Source organism: Clytia hemisphaerica, unplaced genomic scaffold (genome assembly GCF_902728285.1).
Source record: "Clytia hemisphaerica strain Z4C2 unplaced genomic scaffold, Clytia hemisphaerica genome assembly, whole genome shotgun sequence".
In the NCBI taxonomy this organism is placed as follows: domain Eukaryota; kingdom Metazoa; phylum Cnidaria; class Hydrozoa; order Leptothecata; family Clytiidae; genus Clytia; species Clytia hemisphaerica.
Genome location: NW_027104027.1, coordinates 51,169 through 71,293, shown reverse-complemented (window position 1 = coordinate 71,293; position 20,125 = coordinate 51,169). Strand labels below are relative to the sequence as shown.

The window sequence follows — 20,125 nt, the reverse complement described above, 5'->3', positions numbered from 1 at the left end:
TGGAGCCTGGGGGGGGGCACTGACCTTGACGGCCGAAAGAGTTTGAAAAGTGGACCCTGTCAGATATGAATTTTTGGTAAAATTGAAACCCTGTCAGTACGAAAATTTTTCCTTTTTTCCCTTTTTCACCCTGAAAAGTGGCAAAAACGACATAAAATCAGACGAAAAAGTGGAAATTTTTTGATTTCCACCCTGAGAATTGTCCAAAATAACCAAAAGTAATCCCTGTCGAATACACTTTTTGAAGATTAGTAATTTTGGGACCCTGTCAGAAAAAGGGACCCTGACTAGCGGCAAGTCCCCGCAAGTCCCCGATTTTGGCTGAGTGCCCCCCCCCCCCCCCCGGGCGTTGGAGATACTTCAAGAGGGACAAAAAGTTATAATAATGAAAGAATTCCGGATGTTTCACAAAGCTTGGTTCATCTCCACCGGATCAGTGATACAGGAGTGTCCATGAATCTCAATAACCCCTTTCAAAGTAACTCACTCGTGCGATATCCAATCTTGAATAAAATTGTTCTTACATCAACTATATTCTGTTCCCGACCACAATGCAATTGTGTCCTCTAAAGAATCTACTTTGACAATAGGTGCTTTCAACTCTTCCAACCATATGAATTTTTGTTCGACGTCACAAAGCGCTTAATTTTGAACTTTCGTTTGTATAGCTCCAATCAGCTCTAACTAAGATTGGATTTATTATATCGAACAAAAGACAAACTGTTTTCTTGCACTTTGGATCCAGGGATACGCAATTGTTGGATATCTTCAGCACTAATTTCTTGCTCGACCTCCTCTTTAGCGTAGTCTTCCCATTGGTCGAGAAGGGTCCTGGAGATGAGAAATGACAATTTGTAAGTAAAGGTGTAATTTTTGTGCATTTTCCTTTACATTGGGCTTTTTCAGAAAATAGATTGAATATGGGGGGGGGAATGGAGGATATAACATTTTTTGGAAATTCACCCCCGGACATTGAGACTTTTAACCCCCCGGACAAGCATTAGTTGAACCCCTGGACATTTAAAATTACCCTCAAACTAGGACACTATATCCTCCACCCTCCATTTACGAACATTTTCTGGAAGAGCCTATCAGGCGAAGTGTGGAACACAATTCTTTTTTCTCTTATACGAAAATTGACGTCCATTTTGTTCATGTGACATATTTTAGCCAAAGTCGTGAGAAGAAAGCGTGTAAAACTTATATGTTCCTGTGCTCTATTGGCTAAAGATTATTCAAAATGTCAAAAATGTGACAGAGCTTTTTGAAACCCTTTACAATACAAATTTAGTTGATACTTTAGAAGTATTCAAATTCCAAAACATTTGTTGCCGGCTGTACTAGCATACACGGATGGAGAAAAGAATAAAGATCAGACTTACTTCAAATCTTCTTCGACCTCATTCAAAGTAGGAATGATTTTTTTCAAGATCTTCACACATGGCATCACAACTGCATTCAAGAAACCAGCCTAAAAGAATTGTGCAGAAAATTTAATGAATTAGTGATACCTCGTTCCCAGCGTATTATCAGCTTTCGGATGTTACAAATCGGCGCAAGATGATACCCTGACACTGTCCAGTTTTTGAGGTGGAAGATTACACGACCTTTATGTGTTAAAGCCCGGGATAAGCGGGGATGAGGTCGAGCGACAACATGCAGAGAAGCATCTAAAGGACCCTAATGACCTTTATTTGGTAAAAAAACAACATTTTGATTTTAGATTTAGTGCTAGAAAAACATTTCATTTGGGGTCTTATACGCATCAATGAATTCAACATTTTTCTTTCTCTTAATGTATGAAGGGAGAAGAAGGTGGCGTACCTGATTCAAAGCCATCTCGTCTTTCCTGGTAAACATTGGAATGGGTGTGAAACCAAGTTTCAATTCTTCATCACCCTAAAAAATAATGGAGAACCCTCGTTTGAATACACCTTTTCGACCGTAGCCGCCAATTGCCGCGCGGGCATTTTTTCCCCTTAACTTGACCCAATCCTATTTTGACACCTTTTTCTATTGTTTTTCGGAAATTTTAACTAGGATAATCCATTTCGGATTTTGTTTATTGCAGATAGATAAGTATATTTACAAAAAGTTACCAAACACTCGCTCGTCTAAGACTGCTGTCAATTTATAGTTTCTTAAAAAGTTGAAAAATTAGCCTTATAATGCAAACAACACGACAGTCCCAATACCTGCGAGTAGAATTCTTCAAAGACTTTGATAGCTGATATTTTACTGATCTCGTAAGGTTTACATGATCCACACAGGTCTGAATTGGTCATGATCAATGCACACGCCAATTTTCTAAAAGATAATGGAAGGGGGTTGAGAGATACCTAATACACGGGAGAAAATGATCCAAAGATGATTTCATAAAAAACTGTTTTGGGTTTATGATCGAAAGCTTTATCATGAAGACCTGAAAACGATTAAAAAACTTTTGACAGCTGAAAATACTTTCGAAAATTAATAAACGAGGGGTCCTAATAATGTCCAGGGGGAGGTTGGTCGAAAAAACTAGAGGTGCTACATGTTTTTTTTTTATAAGCAAGTGTCTGTCTCTATGTCAGGCTCGCATTATGCTTAGCATTCTATTGTTCTCAAACAATAGAGCCATTGTCTAGGTACCAAAAACTGAGCCTGCATATGCTTATAAACGTTATGCTTATAAAAAGAAAAAACATGTAGAGCTAAGAGTAAACTGAAATTTTGTGACCCTACCTGTGTTCTTTATTGGACCAATCATATGTGCCACTCTCAACGATTGGGCCCAGAATGTTACGATTCTTGAAATACTCCATCAAGTCAGTAGCAATAATCACGTGATTTATCACATTCATCACCTAGTTGTAAAGAAGTAAAACTGTACGATGAGACGCAGCATTCTTTATTCTTCATACTTTCTCAGTGATACCTCAAGGAAAATGATTTTGGCGAGCAGCAAAAATGTCCAGAAAAAAATCAAATTTTGCGAGGAACTTAATTTTACCAGTCAGTTTTTTTCAATTTTGGTGGATAGCTTTTTTTTCCAGGACGGAAAATTGGTAAATTGTTTTTTTACCTAAAAATGAGCGTTGTAGGGGTTTCTTATTCTTGTAACCTATTTAAAAAACCATTCCTCAGTAACTTCAAATTTCAATTATTACTATCATTCTCAAATCAAGTTTTTATTAACACGGAGTTGGGTGGTATGGGTCAAGGCGCTCCTAGGTGCAGACTTTCCGGTACATAACCGTAAAAACCGGATGATCTAATGTGATGCAAGTGGCACTATAGGCGACTCTTGAATATTAAGTCTTTCAAAACCTTCTTCGAAATATCAGTAGTTCAAAACCAACCTTGCCATTTTTAGATGTTTACATTTAATGATACATAAACAATAGTCGGGCTCAACTTCAGATATTTTGTTATTCGAAAGCCCAATGGTAACATTTCGAATATTTAGTATTAGGTAGCAAATATTATAACTTTGTCCGTTTTGGCTGAAATTTGGTACACTTGTTCCTTGGGTGAATACCTGGGGTTGTTTTTATCTTCATTTTTAACTTTTTTATATACGTTTATGTCTTTAGAATAGTGCCAATTTTTGAAGTCTCCAGGCTGCCCCAAGTTTTAGCCTCGTTTTGGTGAAAAACTCGTCCCCAGGCCCCAAAGATCAAAATTTTTGGAAAATGAAAAAAAAACACCCCCAGATATTGACGCAAGGAGCAAGTGTGCAAAATTTCAGCCAAATCGACCAATTTTTGAAGTCTCCAAGCTGCCCCAAAGTTTTCGGACGGTCATACAGACATGCAGACATTGTCAGATTCTAGCTCAACTGAAGTTGAGAATAAAAACAGTGCTTTAAAATGAAAGCCATATTTTCAGGGATGTTCTGATTTTGAAAAATCTATGAAATCAAGTTTTCGTTTCAAGTTTATGAAAATTTGATGAATCTTACTTCTTGTCTTTCGTCTTTATCCAGGGAAGAAAACACGTCACATTCTTGTTGCTGTGGTAGAAAAAATTCCGAAAAATTAATGGGCAAGTCTAGGTACGCAATCTAAACATTGAATATTTTTAGGAAGAGAAAAAGCATAACTAAAACTCGTTAATTTCAAATCCTGAAGTGTCATGAATTAAAATTTGAAGAAACTTTCAAACTTTATTATACAGTGGGTAGACAGTCTGAATAGCAAAATATCTATGTTCGGCCACAATAAAAAGGCTAGTTTTCAAGACTGATCACGTAGAATGTTCGATTAGAAAAAAATTGCAAAAGGTGTTATATCAAAAAAGAAAAAGTTAAAATTTAGATTTCTAACCAAATAAAAGACTGACCGCAAAGATTTGAGTAGTGATGTAGGAATGATGATTCTCCAGTGTGGAAGTTTCGTACAATCTCGAGATGGGATGATCCGTTAGAATGTAGAATGCATTGTTACGGCCTCGGTGATCCAAATCATGACACAATGAACCAAAGAAAAGTGCTAAAACCTAAACGAGACAAAATAAATGTTTGAATATAAGCAAGCAGAGTATTAATAATCAGCCTTGACTTCCGTGTACAACAGGTCGGGATTCGATTCCCACCAAGTGCTATGATTTACTTGGTAAGTGGATGTACTTTGGTCTCGGTCAACCTATACGGGGAATAGGTAGCATCACCCTGGTGCAAAGAGTACGGGGAGGTATACCAGGCATTATGCAGTGCTCGAAGCAAAGTTTCCATCACAGACGGAAATGAACTTTAAACAAAAAATATGGTCAGATTCTTCATGTTTAATCAGAATTTTGTTGAATTTTAAGGCGGAAAAGCTTCTTTTTGTAACTCCCTGAGACGGAAATTCGTCTGAGATGGAAGAACTTTGAACACTGATTGTGGTGTAGTGGCGAATACTTTTATCCTGAGCATTCGAGGATACACCAGCAGCACTGTGCATCGTGAGCACGAGTTGACAGAGTCAGGTAAGCATAGTGATTTCCATATCCTAGGATGGCGAATGCTATTATGTAAAATTGAAAGTAAATTTCTTCTCACAGCGCTGGCAAAATTGGATTAAAGGATGGTTAGAAGACATTACAATGGTGCATATCATGAATACCAAGGAGAAAACGAAGATAACGCATACCTCTGCTCTTGAGAAGTTTTGATAACACCCTTGCAATATCATGTAAGCGAAGTGAGCGACAGAGAAAGCATGACACCAGTTATGGTACGGCATGTCACGATAATGTTTCTTGGCCGTTGCAAGGAATCGAACCAAAACCTTTTCGCAGTACCTGGCAAAATCAATTATTTTGTTTGGTGGGTGGTTGGATTTTGTGTTGACGTAATATGTAGGGTTTGTAAATATTTCTCTTAAGGTTGATGATGAGAAAACATGACACAAGCATGATATTCAGAAATTATTTACACTTTCTTTATAATATGTATATGGGAATTAAGAAACAAAGTAATCAAACCAAAGCTCTCTTGGTGCATAATTGATCATGCGTTAACTTATAAAAACGGTAATAAAAAGTGCAACCACATCATCACGTCTAAACTCAATCTTTTGATTTGGACCTCAATTTAAATATTGTTAAGCTGGCTCATAACCTGAATATACTCAATAAGAAACGATTATCAAACTTGATAAGCGACAAAATACTTTTTCTTGAAATTAAAAATCCATAATTCTTCAAATTTTCCAAATAATTTACTTACGGGACTTGGCATTTTTCAAGGATATCTTTGGCCAAAATAAAGGATAGTTTGCTTGCTTGATTAGCCGACTGATAAAAATCGAATGAAAACCTTAAAGAAAAAATGAAATACAAAGGTTTGAACATCAACAGCACAGGAACAGTTAAGGGACAAGAATGCTAAAGCCATACACTTCACCACAGAGACATTCAGTGACTTACAAGAATGGTACGTAACCGTAACAAACCAATTTTTGGTGTTATCTTTTCAGTTAGCGAAAGAATTTTGTAAATACTAGTAAACATCAAAAAGCCGAAAAACCGCTGCGTGCGAAGGTTTTAGAAAAATATAGTAAAAAGTCTCTAGGCGTGCACCAATTAATCAAATAAAATTAAGCAAACCGAAAAAATCGCAAATATTTATCAGATCTATTTTCGCGAATGACCCAAAAATCAGTCAAAATGATCCTGAAACACCGATTTTGTCAAATAGGAAATTTACAGAGTATTTCAATCCGAAAATCTGGTTCAAAAATTTCGTGTGGATTTAATAATGTTGCAAGTCAGCAATCTAACGTGATTTCTCGAGTATTGTTTCCCCAAAAACTTTGTTTCAAAAACTCGCGAAAACGCAAAATTAAACCCCAAAAAAGTAATCCAATTTTTTAAAGTAATTTATTCTAGTAATCATGTAATCAATTACTTGTAAAAATCATCGGGAATCTCGACAAGGACAGCAGAATTATAAACGTCTTTCAATTCTTTACGGCGTGGCTTCGTATGGTGGCAATAAAGTTCCTTCAAAACTGCTATCTCATTCTCTGAACGTCTTTGTGATTCATTTCGCTGAAAAAAGAACGGTATCAATGTTAGGCTTAGGATAGAATATTACAACAATCGTCACTGGTTCGATCTTTAAGTGGTCAAAGCAAAATTTTCATCATAGACGGTAATGGACTTTAAACAACAAATTTGGCCATATTCTTCATGTTTTGCAGAATTTTTGTTGACTTTGGAGACGGGAAAACCTCTTTTTGCAAGTAAGTAAGACGGAAAAACTTTGAACACTACCTAAAAAGGTAAAAAATTTCGAAGAAGAAAGGTAATAATTTTATCGGGTAGCATGATGCTTGACGAATGATTAATGGAAGGAACAAATTGTAGTTTATAAAAACTGATATTATGTTCCCACAATATTATAATATAGTCCCTATAGGGTAACAGGGAAATGGTTTAATGTCAAAAATATCGATATTCCTTTCCGAGAGATAAAACAGATGAAAGATTAAAATTGGTATATTAAAAAACCTGAACATAATGTATGGCCAAGCTGTAAAACGATGTACATAAATTGACCATTTCTTCGTCTGGAAAGTTGAAAATATAATTAAGTTCTTCAACTGTTTTGTGAGTTCTGGTCTACTCCAATCTGAGTTACGATAGATAAAAATCAAATGATGTGATATAACACAAGAACAAGCTTTTCTAGCACACCGTCTCCTAACGTCCCTCCGTTGATGAGGTGTGCTTGATCTTTAAGAAGATTTCATCCAAAAAATATTCAGAAATGTGGAACTGGTGTGATTACCTTGTTTATTGTAGACTCCTTGTGATTTGTTAAAGAATTGAAGAACTCCCAAACACCTTGTGTACAAGAAAAAAAATGAATAATTAGTGAGATGTTCACTTTCTTCATCAACGAATATACACTTTCAATACACCTTTTCGACAGTAGCAGCCAATGGCCGCAAAGGCATTTTTTTGCCCGTTTCACCACCTTAAACTCGATCCAGTCCTTTTTTACATTTTTTTCTATTGTCTATAGGTACGATAAAAAACTGGGGTGGTAAAACAGACAAACAAATGGCAGCGTGGCAATTGGCGGCTACGGTCCAAAAGATGTATCATGAGCTAAAAATATGAAGTAGTCAAAGCGAATGGACTTCAAACAACAAATAAGGCAAGATTCTTTTTTCAGACAGAAATTTTGCAGAATTTTGTTGAATTTGGAGACGGAAATCCGTCTGAGACGGGTAATAAGAGTTTAAAACACATGTCAATGGCACGAAAGGATAGTCTGCTTGCTTGCTTTACCGACTGATAAAAATCGAATGATACACAACCTAGTTCTCGCTTTCTTCTTTTTAAAGGAAAACGCACTCAAAATATGGGTCGGAGCAAATATTCTTGTCCCAGACGAAAATGGACTTTAAACAACAGATTATGCAAGATTCTTCGAATTTGCGGAATTTTGTTGAATTTTCGGAGACCCGCCCGAGACAAGAGAACTTTGTACAATGTAAGTGGAAATGAAATTTCTATGGCGCGATAAGGAGCACTGGAAAACGGAATGACTAAAAATCGTCATTAAACATAAAACTTGCGATTGATAATAGAATTTAGTTTTAGCATTTGTGGAATTTGAATGAGATACCTATCATTGAGCAATATAGGGGCAGCCAGTATTGTTTTAGTAGTATAGCCAAGGTCTTTATCGATCACACGGGAGAAGTAAGGATCGGTATATGCATCACGTACATTCCATAACTTCTTCGTTTTCGTCACGTAACCAGGTATTCCTTCAGTGATGGCTTGTCTAAAAAAGATACAGGTGATAGCGGTTTCTAAGACAAAATTTAACGGAACTGAACGGAAATACACCTCTGTAATGTCAACTGACGTTACGTCGACTTGAGTTTACATTGGGTAAGAAATAAGAAAAGTGATTTCAGTTGTGTCTATCTTGAATTTTTCTTCAGTTCTTTTCAAATTGTCAAAGTTATTTCATTTCTTGTTCGAGTGACGGGATTTTTGTAGAACACATTCTTATTCACGTTTTGAACTATGCACTTGGGGTTGTAGGTTATCCCAAGAAAGATATCATACTCATAAAAAACCGGGTGGCGTTTTGGCAATGTTCATGAAAATCGAATAGTTCGGAAGAAGGGGGGGGATGAAATTTTCTCAAAAAAGGGGGGGGGTAGCAAGGGGGGATAGCAAGGAGGGGGGATCGTTTAAGAAGGGGGGGCTTACATATATTGTAGATTATTTCCCATTATTTTCCAGCACTGTTATGAAATTTGGTCTGCATGAAAGGAAGTTCTTTATTTTCACTAAAAAGTGGTATTATATTTGCCAGACTTAATTTTTTCTTTACTGTTTCCCCTCCCTTTTAACCATAAACAAGCAACATGCTGAATGGACCTACCTAATGATTAACATCAGATGAAAATAAGAAAAAAGTGACAATAATTGTACAAAAATTCAGAATGGAAAAATAAAGCTTGTGTGTTGAATAATGTAAAATGGTAAAAAGGAATTTCCCCAAATTCGAAAATCACTTGAACCATTCAGGCCCAAAAAACCTTTTAAGCTGTTTTTTGCCCAAATTTGCTCAAAATAATTTTCCTTAAAAATCTGGCTTCGTCACATTTTGGGATTGCCATTTGCATATGTGCAAAAAATCAGAAAAAAATTATTGAGTAACATGAGAAAAGCTCATTTTCTTTTTGGTTAAAGGGAATTTCCCCAAAAACGAAATCGTCTTTTAAGGCGATAAGAATTTCCCGGGAAAAACCACTTCAGTATTCTTTAGGCGAATCTTGCCTCCATCTTTGTACAAAAAATCTGAAAAAGTAATATTTTGCACAAAGTCCAAAAACCCTATTTTTAGGCAGGTTTTTGGCCCATTGCCCAAAGATATTTTTTTTCGAAAATCGGGCTCCGACACTTTTCGGCATTGCCATTTTGCATCATTTGCAAAAATCAGAAAAAATAATGAGTCGACATTGTTAAAAGCTATATTTTCTTATTTGGTTAAAGGGAATTTTCCCCCAAAATACGAAAATCCTTTTTTAAGGCGAATAAGAAATTTTCCGGGAAAAAACCACTTCAGCCTTCTTTTAGAGAATCTTTCCCTCCATCTTTGTACAAAAAAATCAGGAAAAAGTAATGACAGGATTTTGCACAAAGTCCAAAAAACCCTATTTTTAGGTAGTTTTTGGCCCAAATTTGCCCAAATAAATTTTTTCTCAAAAATCGGGCTTCACGTTTGGGCATTGCCATTTGCATCATTGTTCTAATGACCAATCCTGAGAAAAGCTGGTAACAGACGGACGGACGAACGGACGAACGAACGGACGAACGGACATGGGTTAATTTATAGGACCTCCACCGGGGCACCCGGAGGTAGTTCCAAAAATTTAGCCCAAAACCCTTGGGGAATAGGCATTTTTAAAGGTTGGGGGGATGCCAAGAAGAGGGGAGTCATTTAAGAAGGGGGGGGGGGGTCAGACCCCTTTCTGCACTATGTAAACATTATTCCGATACTAGAGTTTCCAAAGATATGGTGGTTCTTACTTGAAGGATCTTTGTTTTCCAGTATTTTCATTCGTAGATGGATTGAGGATAAAGAAATCGGTTAATTCAGATGTCAATTCACTTCCTTCATCGTTTGATAGGTATAGGATGAAATGATCAGATTTCGTTCTCTCCTTGCAAAAAACCTGCAAGAAACAAAATCTAATATTAAACCAACCTCATTGTTCACTGTGAGACTGAATGACACACTAAAAATTATTTCCTAAAGTACTAGATACTAGATAGTAAAGATCACTTTAAATTTGAGGTATTAATTTCTAAATTTAACCAATTAGTTCCTTAATCAGCAGCCTTATCAAAATAGTCGGGTAGCTGAGTCGGTAGAGCATTCGCCTTAGAATCTAAGGGTTCTGGATTCGATCCCCGGTCATCACAAACACAGAGAATGAGAAGCTTGGATTGGGTAATCTGATCTAGGCGGTAATTTACTGAGAGCTGAGAGTAGATGTGGCTCTCCTTCTCAACATTCGATCAAGTGAAAACCCGGCTCCCGGCACCTGATTATACTTATTTACAAATCAAAACTCACTGTCCGAAATCTATCCGAAGTTTTTCATTGGTCATTCGTTCGCATTTAGCGGTTTCAACCGTAAAGATAAGAATATACTTCCGTTATTTTTGTATTAACAGGACCACAAATTTTTCAATTTCCTTTCCCAGTTTCCCTAAAACCACCAGGCTACTTACTATAGGCTGGTTTTCTGAGATCTAACTAATCTCATAAATAGATTATAGTGTCCGAAAAAAAAGTATTTACAAAAAGATAGCCCAAGAAAATTAGCTTCACTTACCGTTACGCTCTTCAGCAGCTCATGACAATTCGTACTTATACTTGGAATTGATCTATAGAACGAACAAAGAAACTGCATATTACATATGCTGAGAGAGATGGTCGACCAAGTTTCTATATAACATGATTATATTTTTAACTGCTATATAGTGACCAAAAACTTGTTCTTGTGCGTACTCTAGTCTGTCTCAAAATAATTGCAGAGGAAAAAGGCTGACTTTTTATAGGTTTTTAGAGTTTAATAGAGCACAACTTTTTTACCGATTGACTCTAAAAATCATCAAACTTAACAACAAATAGCAAAAAAGGGCTTTTATAGTTAATTAGATATAGAAAAATTTTCAGAGTAATGACGTTTTAACGTATTTTTATCAATTTTAAGAAATTTTGACATGAAAATGGTGATCATATCACAGCACAGAATTCAACAGGTTGATTTTGTTTTCTTCACTTCAAGTTTTTTTTTCGGAAAATATTCTGCTCATCGATATGTTTTTCAAAAAACACGAAAGCAACGTTTCCTGGAATTTTACTCACATAGTATTTATTGCCTTAAGATAAATAACAGCATCAGACCTACCTGGCACATTTATTTACGAAATCCAATACTCCCGAGTGCATTTCTAATTTGATGGAGATGTCAGCATAATGTACTGCAATGGAGCCCCAAGTAAGATAGCTGCAAGCAATCTGTGAAAAAGAAAAACAAAATGAGGTAGAACTCTAAACAGACAATTCGCCGAAATTCACCCGAAATTCACCCGAAATTCATCCGTATTTTGCCTAAATCTCGATAGATTTAAAAAAAATAGAGCGCATACAAACGCACATAATAAGGATAAAGATTCCTTTCTTTAAACTAAGTAAAACAGAAAGGTCATTCCAGGACATGAAGCCCATGAAACTTCTAAAAACCCAGTCAGCTATTTGTAACAAAAAAACGACTAGATCTTCATTTTATTAAAAAAGAACTCAATCATAAAAGCTCAGAAAGATAGCTATAATGAACTGAAGATCGTTCTATATGATAAAAACTTCATATATTGGCCCACAGAAATCAAACATCTAATGTATCAATAATTGTCAATGTTCATCGATTTTTAGGGTCGACCAAACTAGCCTTCATTGATAAAAAGGGCTTCATTCATTGCGCGATTTCGTTATAAACAAGCTGCGATGAAAATAATTGAGAAGTTGAATTTCCACGAAATTTTTTCCGGAGTGATACCCTACAAAAAAGCCTTTGAAAGGTTTTATTTTGGATTTCGATAATAAATAGGGCTTACGAGGGTTGAAAGGAAAGGGTAGCGCGATCTTACTTTTTTTCCCTGGTAATATCCACGGAATGACAGTTTATATTATCTTTTTATTATCATTATTTTATATTGTTATCTTTTTCTTTATTATATTACCTTCAGGGTGATAAAATAAGAATTGTCAAATGATATGATAACATACCTCCAAATCTTCTTCGCAAAATGTAGGAGAGGTCACTTCGCGAATAAATTCTACAACACCTGAGAAAAAAAAAGTAAAATAAAAAAAAAGCGGGATATGATAGTGAAAATTGTCATTTACAGTGAAGAAATTTCCGTGGAATTATAAGGAAATATTAAAATATTAAAAACGTAAGAAAATTGTAAAGGATGTTTCATAATATATTTCATCAATAGATTCTACGGTCTAAGGGGATCTCACAAGACACTACATACGAGCGACTCGGGGTTCTGTAAAGCGGTGTGACAAAGTATAAATATTCTAAATGTTCTCTTTTTCCAACTCTATCTTTAAAACAATTATGTGTAATAGAGCAAATACTTTGTTTGAGTCTGAGAACTTGATCTGCAAACATTCGAAGTCATCGCAAAATGAAACAGACGTTACTTCGTAGAAAAAAGCTGCGAGTTCTGTTTAAGGCTATTTAGGCCCTAACTTTTCTGAATCTCATTGTATCATAAATTATCACCAAACAGCATACCTTGTAGTGACGAGGTCAAAAGAAATACGCAAAGTTTGCTTAACAAGAGGTGAACGAGCTCTTCTTTAGATAATTTTTGCAGAGTTTCTTATCAGACAAGCAAAAGCCTTTCTCCAAAAAGTAAAATGGATTTTGAAGATTTGAATATCTGATTCGCTTTAAAATCAAGCTATCTTATGCAGACCCTAAGGTAAAACAATACTTTTTTGCCTGTCAAATAGATCTGAATAGATTAAAAAAATTTTCCCTTTTTTGTGAACATTTTTTAATCAAAAACTTTAAAAATTGTTTTACCTTCATTTTTTGAAGTGTGTGAGATGTATATAAAATAATTAAAATTTTTATTCCTAAACATGAAATCACGAAATAATCAATTCTAGCTCTTTTGTTTAGCCTTCTTTTGGAATATTGATTACATATTAATATTTCATGTCTATCGTTTGAGCTTTCAAAATGAAATTTATAAAAAAATTCTTGAGCAAATGACGTGTGAAAAAAACTGTCAAACACAAGAGCCCATATCCTGTAGCTGACGTCAATTTAGCTTCTGTGGGTCAAGATAAATCTCCAAAGTTTTCGTCATTTGATATAACAGGCTAAATATAGTTTCGATCCACACTCTGACAAGTAAAGTTCTACCACGGATTAAGAAAGGTTTTTTTTTCAAGAGAGTGAATCGGGCCATAGCGTTTACATTTTAGTTCAAAGAAAAGGAATCCGTTTTACAATAGCTAGAATCTCAATGACTAAAACTTTCAAACTTTTCTATTATTTTAGAGTGGAAATAGATCAAACAGGGCGCAGAGATGGAAATATCTGAGAAACAATATCACATAGTCAAACGAGCGCACCAAAGCAAAAATGGAGAAACTCGTTCTTTAACTCGGCACCAAAAATAAAAAGTCCAAACTTCCCCAACATTTTAGCTTCGCAAAAATCAAAATACGAATAAATGAAAAATCCACCAAAGGAACAAAAATGTGACATATTTGAGCAAAATCCGATCACTTTTGAAGTCTCCAGGCTACCCCGATTTTTTTTCTAACAGACAAACAAAAAGACGATTTCAGATTCTAGCTCAATGTAAGTTGGCAATAAAAGCCTTTTTATTTCTAAGTAAAACAACACCGAAAAAAAGTCCACGCATAATATAGTTTGAGAAAAACTTTTAAAAAAAGATTATAGTAACAAATGACATACCATACAGCTCTCCATGACTTGAAGACAGTGGATAACAGATGACTGATTTATCCAAACCTAGAACAGATTAAAATCGAATGATATGGCACGTTGTTATAGTCGCTTTTAATACAATTTTTTAACGTAATATTTCGACCATCATAGATTCTGGTACATTAAGCATGAATTCAAAGTGAAGATCGAATGATTTATGTTTAGCTGGAATAAAAAGACGGACATATTTTTATTGTATTATAATTTCGGTGAAATTTCAACGACTAACGTCTAAGTTGTATAAAAATGAAATTTAGATATCTTACCATCTCTTCCTGTTCCTTCTGGAAATCTATCATCCTAAAAATAAAGATATCAATCAACATCTTCGTCAAGAAATCCCGCATCTTCGTCAAGAAATCCCACATCTTCGTCAAGAAATCCCACATCTTCGTCAAGAAATTCAAACATCTTCGTCAAGAAATCCCGCAATCTTCGTCAGAAATCCCACATCTCGTCAAGAAACCACATCTTCGTCAAGAAACCAATCTCCCCACCCATCGTCAAGAAATCCAAATCTTCGTCAAGAAAACATCTTCCACATCTTTCGTCAAGAAATCCCACATCTTCGTCAAGAAATCCACATCTTCGTCAAGAAATCCCGCATCTTCGTCAAGAAATCCCACATCTTCGTCAAGAAATCCCCATATCTTCGTCAAGAAAAAATCCCGCATCTCGTCGTCAAGAAATCCGCATCTTCGTCAAGAAATACCACATCTTCGTCAAGAAAATCCCGCAGCTCTTCGTCAAGAAATCCCGCATCTTCGTCATCCATCTTCGTCAAGAAATCCCGCATCTTCGTCAAGAAATCCCGCATCTTCGTCAAGAAATACCCACATCTTCGTCAAGAAATACCACATCTTCGTCAAGAAATACCACATCTTCGTCAACAAATACCACATCTTCGTCAACAAATACCACATCTTCGTCAAGAAATCCCACATCTTCGTCAAAAAATCCCGCATCTTCGTCAAGAAATTCCACATATTCGTCAAGAAATCCCACATATTCGTCAAGAAATCCCACATTTTCGTCAAGAAATCCCGCATCTTCGTCAAGAAATCCCACATCTTTGTCAAGAAATCCCTCATCTTCGTCAAGAAATCCCACATCTTTGTCAAGAAATCCCACATCTTTGTCAAGAAATCCCACATCTTCGTCAAGAAATCCCGCATCTTCGTCAAGAAATCCCGCATCTTTGTCAAGAAATCCCACATCTTCGTCAAGAAATCCCACATCTTTGTCAAGAAATCCCACATCTTCGTCAAGAAATCCCACATCTTCGTCAAAAAATCCCACATCTTCGTCAAGAAATCCCGCATCTTCTTACCCCGTTTGAAAAACTCCTGATATTGCATACAGCCTATTCTAATCATGAATGCATTCATTAAAGAATGAAATACAAGTCAAGGTTTCTAAAAGGTATACAAGAGAGAAATCAGCATTTAAAGTCTGTCCAATGTCATTTGCATTTGGTTATTTACAGAATTCATTGTTGTCACTACATATTGGAAAAAGGAGACTTTCTTCATTGATTTCACGAGCTTGATCGATATAATGATTACCAGAAATATTGGACAGAAAATAACTAAAGACTTACTCCAAGGATTTCAGTGACATAGACCAAGTTGTTCTCTCTGCCAACATGTGCTGCAATGGTCTTTGATGTAGCGAGCGATTGATGCGCCCATGTTTCCGGACTAAAGAAATAACGAAAAGATCAAATTTGTTGGTAATTTAAAACTGTATAGTTGGTAGATGATGCATAGGTATAATACTTTGATCCCTTGCATATGCAAGACTTAAATACATTTCATACTTTGATCCATGATACATGCAATACTGCTTTATCAAATCTTGACTAAAGTAACTCCCCAATACATTACTTGAACAATGGAAAAGATAAATATATACAGTGTATCCAGAAAAAATCGGAACAGAATTTATATCAAGGAAAATCCCCAAAAACTTGTAATTTCAATGTAAGTTAAAATAATTAAACTGTAATGGATTTTCTTTTCAATCAATAGATATTCAATGCCCAAGGCAATTACAATCGGTATTATTAAATAAAATAGATTAAAAGGAAGTTTTTACCTGACAAACTGTAATTTTTTCTAAACTCATTATAGCGGTGCATCACTAAAAACCTAAATTCTTCGGCCGATTCTTTCAAAACTCTTTTAAAGATAAGCATAAGCTGAATCTGGTGTTTTAAAAAAAATACTTTTCTCAGAAAGAAAATCTTCAAATCTCGACAATAATGGACTGTTTTTACCTGCTGTCTGTATAGCACATTAGATTCTAAAAAGGAAAATAAAAATTGTACTCAAAGACTTCTCTTAACTGGAAACTATCAAACTTTATCAATGAAAACTGTTTTGCAATGTTGAGTTGCATAGTAACCAATAACCTCGAGACCCCACCCTGCTTAATAAAATTTGAAAGTTTTTCAATCCAGCCCTAGTTTATTAGCAACCAAGAGTAATCTACAATTTATACAACAAGTTTCCATAAAAAGTTAATTATGAAAATAGTATTGAGAAATTTTGCATCCCCCAAAACTTTTGGTGAAAAATTTAAGAAAAGGTTTTTGTAAATTTTACCATTCGGGTTTGGTCCATCAAGTACAAGTTGAAGCGGTTTGCTTTTATAGCTTAAAAAATAGAAAAACATTCGGTTAATAATCAATCATAAATCAAAAAAGCAGTTAAAATTGAAAAGTTTACAAAATTCAGATATATTACAACTAAAAACGTTGAAAGTCTGAAGAAAAACGTCAGTTTCGCTTCATTTCAAGTGCAAAATGAAATTTAATATATTTGTTAAATGTCTACCATGCGAGATCGATTCAGCCAGCTCATTGATGATATAAGACCTGTTCTTGTTTTTATTGATTTCACTGGTCAATTTTTCCAAAAGTTTTCTTTTGTCTTTGTGCACACAAAACTGAAAATCAAAATCAGAAAATTGGCACAGCTTGTCGTTGCGAAATGAAATAAGAGGTTTTAAAGGCACAGAATTTCAAGTAATGTTTTGATTTTTCGAAAAAATTGTGCTTAATTTTTAATTAATTTTTAATTAAATTAGTTCTGAGTCAATTTAGATTTTTGTAATGATGTTTTTTGAATTCATGAACATCGTAGAACAATGAGATTAAAAATCAATAATATCACATGTAAAAAATGAATATCTTACTTTCCAATTTGAGAATGTACGTAACTTTCCCAATTGTGCTGAAAAGTAAAATGTAGCATTATTAAACTTTTTTCACATGTACGTAAAATTCAGGAAACCTTCAGGAATGGGGAATTTCCCTAAGCTTACGTAGCGTTTTAGGCCTTAAGTAGAGTTTGCTTTACGTTCAAAATATTTTGAACGGAAGAAAAAGTCACTTAAGACCCTCTTACGGGACAAAAACTGTACGTAAGGGCGGGGAAATTCCCAAAAGACAGCCTTACGAACATTTTACGTACATGTGAAAAAAGCTTTATTGAAACAATAAGCAATTAAATAATTAAAAATGCTACACAGGGTTACTGGAGTGAATAAAAGTGCAAAATCTGATGACGATATTTGAACCTGACAATTCTTATGCAAGTAAAACTTTCTTTCACCTGACGAATCTCTTGTTCTTTGTTGAGATTTTGCTTTACGAATCAACCATCTTTCCAATTGTTCTCTGGTGGCCTTCTTTTCAATATACTCTTCAATCTTCTCAGGATGAGCTTCAAGGTACTTCATAACTTCTTCTTGGACTTAAATGTTGACAAATTATGATGAAAATACTAGGATAACAGGAAAATATATAAGAACAAGGGAAAATCAAGTGGTAAGCTCCATGTCACCCTATATATAAAGTGAAGTAGAAAGAATTTCTTACTATTTATCTCAGTGCTTGGTGTCTTTAGTCTCGAACTTTGCTGTACCATGCTATCTTTGCAGACCATTTCGCTCCCTGTTGGATCTACGCCTTTGCACAACATTCGGTTCTGTGATTTAGTGATGTAAGCCAGTGGTAGTGAGGGCAATCTTCTACCTGCCACTTGGCATGATGGACATGACATTTGGAAAACTTTTCTTTGTTTTCTTACTGAGAAAAGAAACAATGATAAACATAATACACGTTTTTTTTAAGAAACACACTTTTAAGAAACTTCATGTTTCTCAGAATGCCTAAAAACTAAGAAACATCTAAGAAACATACTAAGGCTGAGAATGAGAAAATGACATTTTTAAATTTGGTTTCTTTTAAGAACCTTCCAATCCTGCCTTCCACGAGGCTGATTATGTCAAAAAGTTTAGAAACATGTAAGAAACATTTTAGGGCTCAAAAGGCCGATTTCTTAAAAAACACTGAGGCTGCTTGGTAAAACTAGTTTCCTTAAAAAAAAACGCGTATACTTTGATTTTTATGTGTAAATTTTTCTACACAGCGCTGTCACTTACTCAAACTAGCTTCCTGCTGCTTTTAAAACATAAAAGAAATATCGCAAACAGTTCATCTGCTATTTATTCTTGTAACTCGAGTGCTATGAGAGGGTCAAAAACTGAAAATTTCTCCCGTCAGCAAAATTAGCAATACCAATAAATCATAAAATCGAAAACAATAAGACTCACAGTAGTTTTCAGTAAACAAAGAAATGCATCTTATTTACACCTATTTACAGCTAAAATATAAACAGAAATATGCAAAGGTCAATATAAAATACCTAGTTTTTGTACCGTCATAATTTCTCTATCTTGCATTATTTACCTTTCAACCACTCAATTTAAAATTGAGTTTTAACCACCGAATAACGTATATTGCTTGGAAATTACCCTGCCTTGACGCCATTTTTTTTGTTTTGTTTTTCTCTAGAGACTTTTTTACAGGGTGCGTGATTGATTGATATGTTAAAGTTACAGTGTCGATAACAGCTCTAACATCTAACATCAATTTTTTGCAGAAGAATGGACTTTTTTGATATTATAATAAGTCAATAGCAAGACATAGTCGAACGAACTTGACAGAAATAATGTTAATTTTTATTTTTAAACATGTTTCGATATATTAATATCATCATCAGTAATTATTTAGTGTTCTAAAAATAAATAAAAATTAGATTATTAAAAGTGCAAGTAAAATTATAAAATGAGACGAAGTATCAGGACAAAATCAAAATAATCAAACTATCAAATTATTTTTTCAACGTTTTCTGGATATTCAAGACACCTCTTAAAAGTTCATTCCATAAGTACTCCCTTTCAGACAAAGAGTACTTTCCTAGAGTGAATGTTTTCAAGGTATTGAACTGAGAAAACAGTTTTCTCTTTACCAACAATACGAGTTTTCAAGTGTTCCAAAACTGCCGAGGTTCGTGATTTTTGGAAATGCTCCTTTATATTCAATATGACTATTTTCGTTACGAATATCGTTGGAGCAAACAACACAACGCCGAGAACTGTGGAAAGTTACTTTTGATATGGTTTTGAAACAAGAGACTACCGATTGAAGAACCGTTACATTTTACAATATCAAGTTTGATTTGATGATAAATGAGGGTTTTGTTGATATGACTAGCAAAGCGTTCAACTATTTTTTCATATGATGTACCTGAGAGGATGACCCATCTAACAGCATTAACTTCGGTTTCTGAACGTTCAGTAGGGGTAAGGTTTCTCTGGAGGGTATGAGCTTGTTGTAAGATGTTATCCACCATTTGCGGACAATATCCAGAATTGATACATCTTTCTCTCAATTTTTCAACGGCTTGAAGGAAATCACAGTCTCTAGAGCATGGGCAGCGGAGTCTGAGTTTCTGACTTTTTACGACACCTTTAAAGCAGTGGCTAGGGTGATATATGTCACCCTTGTTGTTGCAAATACATCCTGTAGATGAATGATGTTTTTTTTTTGAAAGCTTGATTTCCTAGTGTGACACTATCTCTTTGTTGTTGAAATGGGAAATATAGAAAAAAGGTAAGTCTAGCTTAGTCAATTGTGAGCAGCAATTAAACAATGCAAAATTTACACCTTTTATGACCACAAATAGGCTCATAACTTTTAATCTAGAGAAGTTGGGACTTTGATT

The 20,125-nt window shown here is 35.0% G+C and overlaps 1 protein-coding gene across 1 annotated transcript; it reads right to left on the bottom strand.

Annotated features, from left to right (window-relative positions):
• Nucleotides 1–123: 123 nt before the first annotated feature.
• LOC136811649 (cAMP and cAMP-inhibited cGMP 3',5'-cyclic phosphodiesterase 10A-like) lies at nucleotides 124–18,140 on the bottom strand. Its single transcript, XM_067068274.1, has 26 exons — nucleotides 17,935–18,140; nucleotides 17,669–17,809; nucleotides 17,250–17,287; nucleotides 16,889–17,000; nucleotides 16,658–16,707; nucleotides 16,330–16,355; nucleotides 15,652–15,751; nucleotides 14,318–14,351; nucleotides 14,019–14,075; nucleotides 12,299–12,357; nucleotides 11,421–11,530; nucleotides 10,842–10,893; nucleotides 10,030–10,175; nucleotides 8,105–8,266; nucleotides 7,259–7,314; nucleotides 6,979–7,037; nucleotides 6,374–6,516; nucleotides 5,693–5,782; nucleotides 5,115–5,265; nucleotides 4,324–4,479; nucleotides 3,944–3,994; nucleotides 2,725–2,846; nucleotides 2,196–2,307; nucleotides 1,825–1,899; nucleotides 1,383–1,471; nucleotides 124–831 (listed from the first exon to the last, which is right to left on the bottom strand). Exons 1-26 carry the CDS (start codon nucleotides 18,116–18,118, stop codon nucleotides 681–683), a joined length of 2,526 nt encoding a protein of 841 aa, XP_066924375.1. The 5' UTR covers nucleotides 18,119–18,140; the 3' UTR covers nucleotides 124–680.
• Nucleotides 18,141–20,125: the final 1,985 nt, after the last annotated feature.